The 12,534-nt window shown below is 52.4% G+C and overlaps 1 protein-coding gene across 1 annotated transcript; it reads left to right on the top strand.

Annotated features, from left to right (window-relative positions):
- Nucleotides 1-1,339: 1,339 nt before the first annotated feature.
- exo1 (exonuclease 1) lies at nucleotides 1,340-9,550 on the top strand. The gene is made up of 14 exons (XM_011619624.2): nucleotides 1,340-1,450; nucleotides 2,509-2,700; nucleotides 2,972-3,091; nucleotides 3,354-3,477; nucleotides 3,596-3,733; nucleotides 4,135-4,347; nucleotides 4,720-4,907; nucleotides 4,995-5,097; nucleotides 5,169-5,385; nucleotides 5,788-5,953; nucleotides 6,064-6,388; nucleotides 6,461-6,544; nucleotides 8,975-9,141; nucleotides 9,222-9,550. The coding sequence occupies exons 2-14, from the start codon at nucleotides 2,540-2,542 to the stop codon at nucleotides 9,253-9,255; spliced, it is 2,040 nt and encodes a 679-aa protein (XP_011617926.1). The 5' UTR covers nucleotides 1,340-1,450; nucleotides 2,509-2,539; the 3' UTR covers nucleotides 9,256-9,550.
- Nucleotides 9,551-12,534: the final 2,984 nt, after the last annotated feature.

Genomic DNA, 12,534 nt, shown 5'->3' with positions numbered 1-12,534 from the left:
TTCGCCATGCAGAACAGCTAGCAGGCGCGTTCATCAACATCTTTGACACATGAGTGCTCTAGTCTATAGTCCGTACATGTCTGGAAATAAATAATGACCATCCCTGTCTCCAAGAAGTCCTGACTCTGAGCAGATAGTGAAACTTCATCACCTCCGTGCTCCCTCATTCCTCGCAACCCCAGTTTCCTTACAGAACAAACGGCTCCACCGGCAACAGCGTCGGCCTCCATATCTCACTCTCCCGCCCAGATTACAAGGATGCACATGTGAGAATGCTTTTTAGGAGTGATTAAGTCCAGCATCAAAGTGGAAACAGTGGAGAGAGGTAAGAGAACCACTTGCAGTTGATCTTTAATTGCACATTTACTTTTTATTTCCAGTTTTTACCGTCACTTGTTATGTTTAGGTTTGTGTTTAACACCTGATTATTTCATTGCCAGGGATTACTGCTGTAATTATTGTGAATGACCATAAACACTGTGGAGCTATGGAATGCCCCCAAGTAATGACAGGAGCGTGAATGGTGCAGCATAAGAGTAAAGAGCTTTGAGCAGCGCATCCTGTCACAGTGTCTCAGCATTGGAGCAGCCACAAGTCCGTGGTGTCAAGAGTGCATCAGCAGCATTGACAGCAGCAGAAGGAGCGTTCCAGCAGTGTGTTCCAGTCCTCTCACCTGAAGATGGGGAATGTTCCAGTGTTGTGTGCAGACATTTCACCAGTGTCAGTGAAACCATCTGCAGTAACAGCAGCATAAATGGATCAGTGGTTTGAAACTGCAGCTTTTGTTCTGGAGCCCCACAGGTGCAATGGTCTACAGTACATCATTTATTTCTGGTCCCACAGCTATTAGTTTTGGAGTTGGGTTTTTTTTTTAAGTATGTTAAACAAAATTTGCATTAAGATGCTCTGAGGTTTGAAGTAGAAGTGTTTGGTGATCATTTTTTTTCTGCTTAGTGCTGTCAGTTGTATGGAATAATATCAAATCCTTCAGTAAATCCAGTTCACCTGTTTCAACGAGGGTTAAGGGGGAAACAGCGTTACCGTAAGTTCGCAATGAGCCGCGCACTCAAAACGAAAAGAGTTCCCTTTTTTCTTTTTATCGGGTCACTTGAACATTGGAACGAGCGAACCTGTTATACGTGGGTTACGTGGGTTACCAGGCCGGGATGTGGGTTACCAGGCCGGGATGAGCAGACATCCCCGACATTTCTCGGACATTTCTACATGTTTATGTGGCTCCAGGCCCCCTGACCAGGTTAAAGCGGTAGACGAGGGCGGGGGCGGGGATTGTTGGGGCTCTGCGGGCAGCGGTTAATGAAACCATCTCTGATTGGCTAAAGCACTCCGACTCTGACCAATAGAAACACTCCTTCCTGAAGCATCTTTTTACCGCTAAAACTAAACCTTTTCTTTCCCAGTGACAGTTCGGAGTTAAAGCAGCAACAAAGATGTAAGTTAAATTCCGTTTTTGCTTCGACTTGTTTAGTCACGCTGACGTTAGGTTAGCGTTTTTAGGAAACCTGACTTGATTTACACTATTTGGACGAGGGAGTGTGTGAAATATGCTTTAACGTTCTGACTCTATCCAGGAAACACGCAGGTTTATGCACATAAACGCAGGTTTATGTGCATAAACCTACGTGTTTGAGCCCTGGGTTATATTGGGTGGCACATAAAGATGTCTTTCTATTTGCGAACTTGGCCTAATAATTGTGTAGTGTTGTGTGTTAGAATAGCTCTCTGACGGCTGTTAGATCGGGCGTTATTGAAGGAGCAACGCGGTTTTTCTGGATTCTAATGTAATACGATGGTGGTGGTCCCCTCCTAAAATATAAATACACTTAACTGGTCACTGTAAACTATCTGTGCACACATAGGTTGCTACTAAAATCAAACCTCTTTAATTTGACTATAATCAGAACCCACTTCACAATCATTTATGTAAACAGGGTTCACAGGGTCAAAGGTCCATGTGTTACAGTGATCAGTAATAAGGGAGCCGGGGGGTGCCGATGAGCCCTGGGGCACCTTTCACACTCCTCTGGGCCTGGAATCATGCCCCCTGGACCACCGCACCATTTGTGGGACACGTTTGACCGCTGCTCCCAAGCAACAACCGATATCATCATCATGTCTTGTGGCTGCGCATGAAACGATGGACATGATGCTAATTATTCTAGAATTTAATGAGTACAGACGTAGTAGTCAAACAAATGTCCACTCAGCTATTGCGTTCATTAACCTGCTATTGGGACCTAAAACTAGCAGCTTAAGCAGCCATAAACAGGATGATAGAGTCGATTAAAAGCAACCCCACATTAGAATTATTTAACATCAGTCGTGTGTCTTCCTCAGTTCTTTGGTCATTTATTTCCTGTTGGGCAGCTCTACTGTAATGGATGATGAGCACGTATGCGCTTCCAGAGTTGTGGATTTATTCATTTCACCCCAAAAAGCTTGATTGGCGAATGAATTAACCATTTTTCCTTTTCCTTCTCCTTCAAACAGCTCCAGAATCTGGGTGGCTGAGACGGGTCAAATGGGAATCCCCGGCCTTCTGCAGTTCATTAAAGATGCAGCAGAGCCCATCAGCATCAGAAAATATAAAGGCCAGACTGTGGCAGTGGACACCTACTGTTGGCTGCATAAAGGGGCCTTTTCATGTGCTGAGAAGCTCGCTAAAGGAGAACCAACCGATCAGTAACTACCCTTATTCTCTAGTCGGAAATGTCTGTTGTCTCACTTGTTAAGGGACGTGTTAAGGGACCAAATGTCTCACGTGTTAAGGGACCAAATGTCTCACGTGTTAAGGGACCAAATGTCTCACGTGTTAAGGGACCAAATGTCTCACGTGTTAAGGGACCAGCCACAAGACTTTGCTTTTAGAAGTAGAATCAACTCCTTAGAGCTCACTGCTGGTTGGTCACCTGCTTGTGCTGCAGGATAATCATGCTCCTCTCTTCCAACCCAGGTATGTGTGGTATTGCATGAGATTTGTGGAGATGCTGCTGACCTTCAGAATCAAACCCATTTTGGTGTTTGATGGACGTAATTTGCCTTCAAAACAAGAGGTCGAGAGGGCTCGGAGAGAGTGAGTATTGACAACACACGCATCATTCTGCAGTTTCTACAGATCCTCAGTCCAAGAGGAGCTTTTGGGCAGGTTCACGTCTCTTTTGTGACATTGAGCAAATGTTTCTCTATGACAATTGTGTCTAAAAGCACCTTTCTGTCTAAGGAGTGTGTGTTAGACTTCCATGAAAAATAACAGTAGCATGGGTGCAAACCTTAAGGTCAGACTTGAACCAACAACCTTTGAGTTATCCCCTTTGAATGAAATGTACGGTCTGTAGGCGCAGAACGTCCAACCTTCAGAAAGGGCGCCAACTTTTACGTGAAGGCAAAGTATCGGAGGCCAGAGACTGTTTCACCCGCAGCGTGAGCATCACCCCCGCCATGGCTCACAACCTGATGAAGGTGGTAACTCTGGAGGCCTTTGGCCTGACTTAGTCTGCTATCGTACTTCCATCTTAGCTTCTGCCTAATACAGGCTCAGATGTGGTGACATCAAACTGTTGTCTGTTGTCTGCTCCAGGCTGCCAGGGCAAGAGGGGTGGACTGTATTGTGGCTCCATATGAAGCTGATGCTCAGCTGGCATACCTCACTAAATGGCATCTGGCCCAGGCCGTCATTACAGAAGATTCGGATCTCCTGGCATTCGGTTGCAAAAAGGTAGCTGATGCTGCAGGTTGGGCCCAGAAACTCAGCCGTTAAGGACCAGATGGCTCTGAAGCCTTCTGGACATGTAACACTCGTATACATTAGCAGCCGCTAACTGTGTTCCTTCTGATTTCTGGCTAAGATCTCTCTGAAAGATGCTTATTTTCTGTTTATCTAGATGCCTTCCTCTCTTTTGTGTCCCCAAGGACGCAGCTGTTGTTCTCCTTGTATGTTTGGCCTCAGCACCCATCACGATGCCTTGTCCTAATGACTTTCCCTTTTGGCTGTTTCTGACAACAATCTCACCATACGCAGCAAAGGCTGCCCAAAAGCACGGCAAAATGGAATCAACTCCCCCAAAGTAAAGTAAAGATCGGGCTATTGATGAACGTTAACTTACCTCAATGTTGCAGGTGATCCTTAAAATGGACAAACACGGAAATGGCCTGGAAATAGACCAGAATAACCTGGGCCGCTGCCGCGCTCTGGGCAACATTTTTACTGAGGAAAAGTTCCGGCACATGTGCATCCTGTCTGGCTGCGACTATCTGCCCTCCCTGCACGGCATTGGGCTGGGGAAGGCCTGCAAGCTGCTGCGACTGGCCAAAGAGCCTGACATTACAAAGGTGAGTTCAGCCTCTCCATGCTGACCTTTCTGAACGTATGGAGGGATTTTCTGTGCACTATGGAGCATTTTAGAGCAACCTAGCGGGCAGAAGGGCGTCCAGCCCCTAGCCACAGGTCAGGGGAGGCTAAGGGGTTTAACTCCTGACGGCTCAGGGGCAGCATGACTGCAGACGCCCCAACAGCCCCTCTGACAGCTCCACATCTCACAGTCACTGGTGATGTCAGGGAGGCTACTGGGACCCCAGTGACTGGGCCGTTTAAAGGATTAGTTTGCATTTAAAAGTATATTTCCACCAATATCTATGGAGATTTGTCTGAACTGATCGCAGCAGCGCGTTCTCAGGCTCCTGTTTGCTCCTGTTTTTGCCCAGGTGATCAGAAAGATGGCTCAGTACTTAAAGATGAACCTGCTCATCCCTGAGCAGTACATCGAAGGCTTCACCAGAGCCAACAACACCTTCCTTTACCAGTTGGTGTTTGATCCCGTCAGCAGGAAGGTTGTGCCCCTCAACCCATACCCAGACCACATCAGTGGGGACACGCTCACCTATGCTGGAAGGTAAAAACGCTGCTTTGGTTGCTACGTTAATGTCGGCTGTCCTCGATTTGTCCGTTTCAATTTTGTACTCTTGGATTCATCTTGCAGTCATTTTGGAGAAGAGATTGAGCTCCAGCTGGCAATGGGAAACCTTGACATCGAAACCCTGGAGAGAATAGATGATTTTAATCCAGACAAATCCATCACAAAGGTCCAAAACCCTCCGAAATATCAACAGCTGGTTCTAAAGAACAACTGACCTTTCTGTGAATGTCTTCTCAGGCTTCTAAAGGCAAAAGTCACAGCTGGAAAGAATCATGTGCCTCCACTGGGCCGAGTATCTGGAGCAGAGACTTCAGCACAACGCACCCATCAGAACTGGGTTCAAAATCAGCAGCCGCTTCTCCAGAAGGGTCCTCTCAGATCAAGGAGAAGGAGACTGGGACGGATGTTCTGAGGAGGCCCTGCAGAGAGCTGCAGCTGAAGAGGCCGCGAGAAGGTGAGCACCAGCACACGGACTACAGTGGGAAGACATGACGTCAGAACGATGCTAATGTGGAGTAGGCCTGGACCAGGAGGAGATGCTCACACACACACACACACACACACACACACCGGAGCTGCTGCTGCTGAGCTTCCTGGACAGAGCTGCGGTCTTGGTTTTCCAGGAGCTCCTCCGTGACCAGCACACCCACGCTCCATGAGGTGCTGCTGGTCACTGGTGTAAACAGCAGATCTTCTTTTGAGCGTGTGCACGTCTCGTTCTCCCTCGTCGGTGATCTTTCAAACACCCCTGACCTTACTGTTACTGTGGATGAGAGCCAGCGCAGGAGTCTCCTCCACACTCCTGATAAAAGAAGGGACTGGCGATAATTGCCTCTGCCTCCTGTGTCTCCACCAGGAAGCGTTTTATCCGACCAGGACCTCCTGCTGCAGTACTGTGGCTCCGAGGAGAAGCGACGCAGGTGTGAGCCGCCGCCGGCCAGGCAGCCGTCAAAGCACCTGGCCACCGTTCTGCAGAGGAGGAACCAGGATGCTGAGGAGGGCGATGGAGACACCTGCAGCAGGTGACGCCACGGTTATTGGAAGGAGTTGCTGAAGATGAACCTCCGTGTTGTAAAGGTCACCTCCTATAGATGGCGTTTTGGTTCCTCACGTCTCTGTGTCCTTCATTTAGATTCTTCAGAAGTTGCAGTTCAGGACACAGGACAGCGGACACCCCCGTCTCCGGTCGTGTGCTGCCCAGAACCGCCAGTCGGGGTTTCAGACTGTTCGACTGGTCTTCAGACTTTCCCCCAGCAGAACAACCCAGTCACCTCTCTCGGACCTCAAGCCTGGTCACTCAGCAGCAGGAGATCTCCCCCCCAGGCCAGTCTGCTGCCAGCAGACACACAGACAGCAACGAGGATCGTCCAGACTCCCCTCTGTCCCAGGACAGTGCCTACTGGTCCCAGTCCCAGCCCCACCAGAGACCTTCCTACCAGAAGGAGGACCCAGCAGTGGTAGGTTGATGAAACAGCCGAGCGATCATCATGAAGCAAAGGAAGGCTGAGTTTACTCCTGTGCTCCCCCAGGAAAGGACTCTGGATTCTGCGTCAGAGCAGAGCGTCTCCCAGGCAGAAGGACGAGATGAGACGCCCCGGCTGCTCAGATCAAAGGTGGGTCTCTACCGTCCTCCACTGAGGTGGTGGTGAATGTTCTCAGCCGTCCAGGTGGAGCAGAACTCTTGGCCATCTTGGTCTGAGCTGGCTCGCCCTTCGATGGCTTGAATTTCCTTAAAATGAGAAGTTTGGTGCTGGTTTGGTGCTGGTTTCTCTTCATGGCTGCAGCAGAACCGCAGGTGGACCTTTACACCAAGGCAGGTTAACGACTGTAACAATGGGCTAGTTCCTCTTTCCTGAGAGCTTCAACCAGCTGCTGCTGTGTCTGACTGCAACCACAACTCCTTCCTCGTTATATCAGAGGCAACGTGCACGCTGCTGTGGACACCTGAGCTTCTGTTGCTGTCAGGCTGAAAGAGGAGCCCTGCGAGGGCTCGTCAATGATTCACAAAGCTGCCCCGGAGTCACCTGTGGCTCCCCCTCTGCTCCATTAAAACATCATCTAACAGCTGTACAGGTGATGCTCAATGAGGGTGGAGTCACGGTCACGGAGGCTACATGGTGGTGGGGGGGTGGTGGCACCGCTGTGATCTGGCTTCTCAAACCAGCCCTGGGCCACAATGGTCAGGACCCAGCTGCCTCAGCACCGCCTCGTTTATAAAGCGATCATCAACGCAGGACGCTTCGATGTGATCTATGGTGCTCGCCTGTTTTGAAGACCGCCGTCGACTTTATTAGCTGAGACGCTAATGTCTAGGCAATCGCTGCCTGACCCAAGAGAAAAGGCGGATACAATCCTCTTTGTGGTTTGTCTGGTCCAGGATACTGGACAGATACCGTCTGGGTCATTAACCACATGGTGGTTCTTCACCTTTGGGGTGAGGTGCCCCTCCTGGATGGAGGGAGAGGGTTAGGGGTGAGCACCCTGTCTGCTGCCTCTCTGTGGAGACACCCTCAGGAGGAGCTGGTCCACCTGCTGGACACCAGGACCCTGTAACTGGGGAACACAAGAGCTGGTGGTCATGAGCGTCTAAAGCTCCACAGTAATTTTCTGAAACCTTGAAGTGATCAGATGTTCAGATGGTGGAATGGAAACGAGGGACGAGTGGAGCTTCACCTTCCACATGAGCCTCCTGCTGGTTTGGCTCTTCCTGCTCCAGCTGAGCCCATGAGAAGAACTCTCCTCTCACTGCAGGATTCTCTGCTCTGCCAGATGAATGATGGTCCGCTTCTCCTCAGGGTGGTAGAGGGTACCCAGATGAGGGTACCCAGATGGGGGTACCCAGGTGTGGGTACCCAGATGGGGGTACCCAGGTGTGGGTACCCAGATGTGTGTACCCAGATGAGGGTTCCTAGATGTGGGTACCCAGATGCGGGTACACAGATGTGGGTTCCTAGATGTGGGTACCCAGATGGGGGTACCCAGATGTGGGTACCCAGATGAGGGTATCCAGATGAGGGTGCCCAGATGAGGGTGCCCAGATGTGGGTACCCAGGTGTGGGTACCCAGATGAGGGTACCCAGATGAGGGTTCCTAGATGTGGGTACCCAGATGGGGGTACCCAGATGAGGGTACCCAGATGAGGGTTCCTAGATGTGGGTACCCAGATGGGGGTACCCAGATGGGGGTACCCAGATGTGGGTATCCAGATGAGGGTACCTAGATGTGGGTACCCAGATATGGGTACCCAGATGAGGGTACCCAGATGTGTGTACCCAGATGAGGGTTCGTAGATGTGGGTATCCAGATGAGGGTATCCAGATGAGGGTGCCCAGATGTGTGTACCCAGATGAGGGTACCCAGGTGTGGGTATCCAGATGAGGGTGCCCAGATGTGTGTACCCAGATGAGGGTTCCTAGATGTGGGTATCCAGATGAGGGTATCCAGATGTGGGTATCCAGATGAGGGTGCCCAGATGTGTGTACCCAGATGAGGGTACCCAGGTGTGGGTATCCAGATGAGGGTGCCCAGATGTGTGTACCCAGATGAGGGTACCCAGGTGTGGGTATCCAGATGAGGGTGCCCAGATGTGTGTACCCAGATGAGGGTACCCAGGTGTGGGTATCCAGATGAGGGTACCCAGGTGTGGTTATCCAGATGAGGGTGCCCAGATGTGTGTACCCAGATGAGGGTACCCAGGTGTGGGTATCCAGATGAGGGTGCCCAGATGTGTGTACCCAGATGAGGGTACCCAGGTGTGGGTATCCAGATGAGGGTACCCAGATGAGGGTGCCCAGATGTGTGTACCCAGATGTGTGTACCCAGATGAGGGTACCCAGATGGGGGTACCCAGATGGGGGTACCCAGATTCACCACAGGAAGAGCGTTCAGGAGCGACTCCATGGAGTCGGCTGCCACTAGATGGCAGCAGCGAAGCAGCCGAGGGCAAATTCATGACTCAGGCGGCGTTTCTGAAACATCTCCAGCTCGACTCTATAATCTACATCGTTGGATTACTAATGCTCGTGCACGTGCGCTCTGTCCAGCCCTCAGGTCTGACCAAGCCAGCATCCAGCAGCCGTCCAGGAACAAGGACGAAGTTGCTTGGTCCCGCCAGGGTGAGTGGACTGAGGGGAAAGGCTGCTGGTTCTGAGAACACCGCAGGCTTCCAGGCAACAATCAGCAGCCTCTGGAAGAACTTTGGCTTCCAAAAGTAAGACGAGTGCGTCTAGTGAGTCTCATTAACCTAACCGGCCCGTTATGGTTGGCTCATCTTTGTTTGGTGTTTTTCAGAACCTCCTCAGTCATGAGTCCTTGTAAGAAATGACCGTGTGGAGGAGCTGCTGCTGGGCTCATGCACGCACACACACGCACACACACACACACACATACACATGGACGATATTCCCAGATCCTGAAGCTGCTCCAGCCGCTGGGAGACGTGAACCTTGGCTGCAGCTGTAGTTTAATCAAGTCACCCCTCCACCGCTCTTTCTACCCTCATGGTTGTGCTCCAGGGCGGCCCCACAGCTGCCCCACAGCTGCCCCACAGCTGCCCCTGGAGACACAACCTTCACAGCTGCCCCATCGTGGAGACACAACCTTCACAGCTGCCCCACAGCTGCCCCACAGCTGCCCCTGGAGACACAACCTTCACAGCTGCCCCATCGTGGAGACACAACCTTCACAGCTGCCCCACAGCTGCCCCACAGCTGCCCCTGGAGACACAACCTTCACAGCTGCCCCATCGTGGAGACACAACCTTCACAGCTGCCCCACAGCTGCCCCTGGAGACACAACCTTCACAGCTGCCCCATCGTGGAGACACAACCTTCACAGCTGCCCCACAGCTGCCCCACAGCTGCCCCACAGCTGCCCCTGGAGACACAACCTTCACAGCTGCCCCATCGTGGAGACACAACCTTCACAGCTGCCCCACAGCTGCCCCACAGCTGCCCCACAGCTGCCCCTGGAGACACAACCTTCACAGCTGCCCCACAGCTGCCCCATCGTGGAGACACAACCTTCACAGCTGCCCCACAGCTGCCCCATCGTGGAGACACAACCTTCACAGCTGCCCCACAGCTGCCCCATCGTGGAGACACAACCTTCACAGCTGCCCCACAGCTGCCCCATCGTGGAGACACAACCTTCACAGCTGCCCCACAGCTGCCCCACAGCTGCCCCACAGCTGCCCCTGGAGACACAACCTTCACAGCTGCCCCATCGTGGAGACACAACCTTCACAGCTGCCCCACAGCTGCCCCACAGCTGCCCCTGGAGACACAACCTTCACAGCTGCCCCACAGCTGCCCCATCGTGGAGACACAACCTTCACAGCTGCCCCACAGCTGTCCCACAGCTGCCCCACAGCTGCCCCTGGAGACACAACCTTCACAGCTGCCCCATCGTGGAGACACAACCTTCACAGCTGCCCCACAGCTGCCCCACAGCTGCCCCACAGCTGCCCCTGGAGACACAACCTTCACAGCTGCCCCACAGCTGCCCCATCGTGGAGACACAACCTTCACAGCTGCCCCACAGCTGCCCCATCGTGGAGACACAACCTTCACAGCTGCCCCACAGCTGCCCCATCGTGGAGACACAACCTTCACAGCTGCCCCACAGCTGCCCCACAGCTGCCCCATTGTGGAGACACAACCTTCACAGCTGCCCCACAGCTGCCCCATCGTGGAGACACAACCTTCACAGCGGCCCCACAGCTGCCCCATCGTGGAGACACAACCTTCACAGCTGCCCCACAGCTGCCCCATCGTGGAGACACAACCTTCACAGCTGCCCCACAGCTGCCCCATCGTGGAGACACAACCTTCACAGCTGCCCCACAGCTGCCCCATCGTGGAGACACAACCTTCACAGCTGCCCCACAGCGGCCCCACAGCTGCCCCATCGTGGAGACACAACCTTCAGCTAATGGCGCTGCTTTGGAATGCGGAGCGCTCTAATTGTTAGTGTCAGAATCTCTGAGCGGCTCCTCATAGCAGACGTTCCTGGGCTGCTGTGGCTCACCTGCTCACTCACCTGCGTTCCTGCTCACTCACCTGCGTTCCTGCTCACTCACCTGCGTTCCTGCTCACTCACCTGCGTTCCTGCTCACTCACCTGCGTTCCTGCTCACTCACCTGCGTTCCTGCTCACTCACCTGCGTTCCTGCTCACTCACCTGTGTGTTTCCGACAGTGATCCGGGCCCTTTGTCCGCCCTGTTTACACAAGTCTTCGTGTGTAAACAGCGGGATGATTAGCAGCTCAGGTGCTCCACTTTCTCCCCTCCTGGCAACAGGATGGAGCTTCTGAGGCTGTGAAGCCTCCTCAGGTGTGAGCAGGTGCTGCACCACTGCCTCACCTGTGCAGGTGGCCGCTGCAGAAGCCTATACTTGTGGGGACGCAGGCCCATCCAACCTTGTTTACCTGCTAACCTGCTAACTCGTGGTAGCTATGTGGATTAACAGCATTCTCCTCAGCCCAGCATGTTCTGCAGCAGCCTCGTCTCTGGACAGGAGGACATCAGGAGGACTGATTCACCTGGTTACCTGCGTGTCACACCTGCACCACTGAGTAATAATCAGCTTTTGTAGCGAGTCAGCGGGCTGAGAGGCTACTTCCTGTAGCGCCGCGGAGACACGGACACGTCTCTGACTGGACTACTGGACACGTTACAGACGGACCTTTGTTCTGGAGGCACAGACACACGGTCGGTCTCACAGGTGGATCACTCGGATGCTGGTGTGACACAATGACCAGAATGTTGCCCCCCCCCCTAAAGAAACACTGAAGTGAATGAAAAACAGCCCGACTATGACTGGAATGCAAAACCCTGGATGACTATCTAGGTTTCTCTCTCTCTCGCTCTCGCTCTACCTGTCTGTGTCTACCTGTCTGTCTCTGCCTGTCTGTCTCTACCTGTCTGTCTGTGTCTGTCTGTGTCTGTCTCTGCCTGTCTGTCTCTGTCTGTCTGTCTCTGCCTGTCTGTCTCTGCCTGTCTGACTCTACCTGTCTGTGTCTACCTGTCTGTCTCTGCCTGTCTGTCTCTACCTGTCTGTCTCTGCCTGTCTGTCTCTACCTGTCTGTGTCTGCCTGTCTGTCTCTGCCTGTCTGTCTCTGCCTGTCTGTCTCTGTCTGTCTGTCTCTACCTGTCTGTGTCTGCCTGTCTGTCTCTGCCTGTCTGTCTCTGCCTGTCTGACTCTGCCTGTCTGACTCTGCCTGTCTGTCTCTGCCTGTCTGACTCTACCTGTCTGTCTCTGCCTGTCTGTCTCTGCCTGTCTGACTCTGCCTGTCTGTCTCTGCCTGTCTGTCTCTACCTGTCTGTCTCTGCCTGTCTGTCTCTGCCTGTCTGACTCTGCCTGTCTGTCTCTGTCTGTCTGTCTCTGCCTGTCTGTCTGCCTGTCTGTCTCTGTCTGTCTGTCTCTGCCTGTCTGTCTCTGCCTGTCTCTCTCTGCCTGTCTGTCTCTGCCTGTCTCTCTGTCCCTACACTAATATGTTGGTTTACAGAACAAGTTTAAGTACATATTTAACAGAAATGTTGCACAACTGCTCCTGTCATATTTTCACTGTCATATTTAATAATACAAATAATAAAAGTGGATCT

This window comes from Takifugu rubripes, chromosome 4 (assembly GCF_901000725.2).
Source record: "Takifugu rubripes chromosome 4, fTakRub1.2, whole genome shotgun sequence".
Classification (NCBI taxonomy): domain Eukaryota; kingdom Metazoa; phylum Chordata; class Actinopteri; order Tetraodontiformes; family Tetraodontidae; genus Takifugu; species Takifugu rubripes.
The sequence above is the reverse complement of the archived record's forward strand: the minus strand, read 5'-3'. Positions and strand labels throughout refer to the sequence as shown.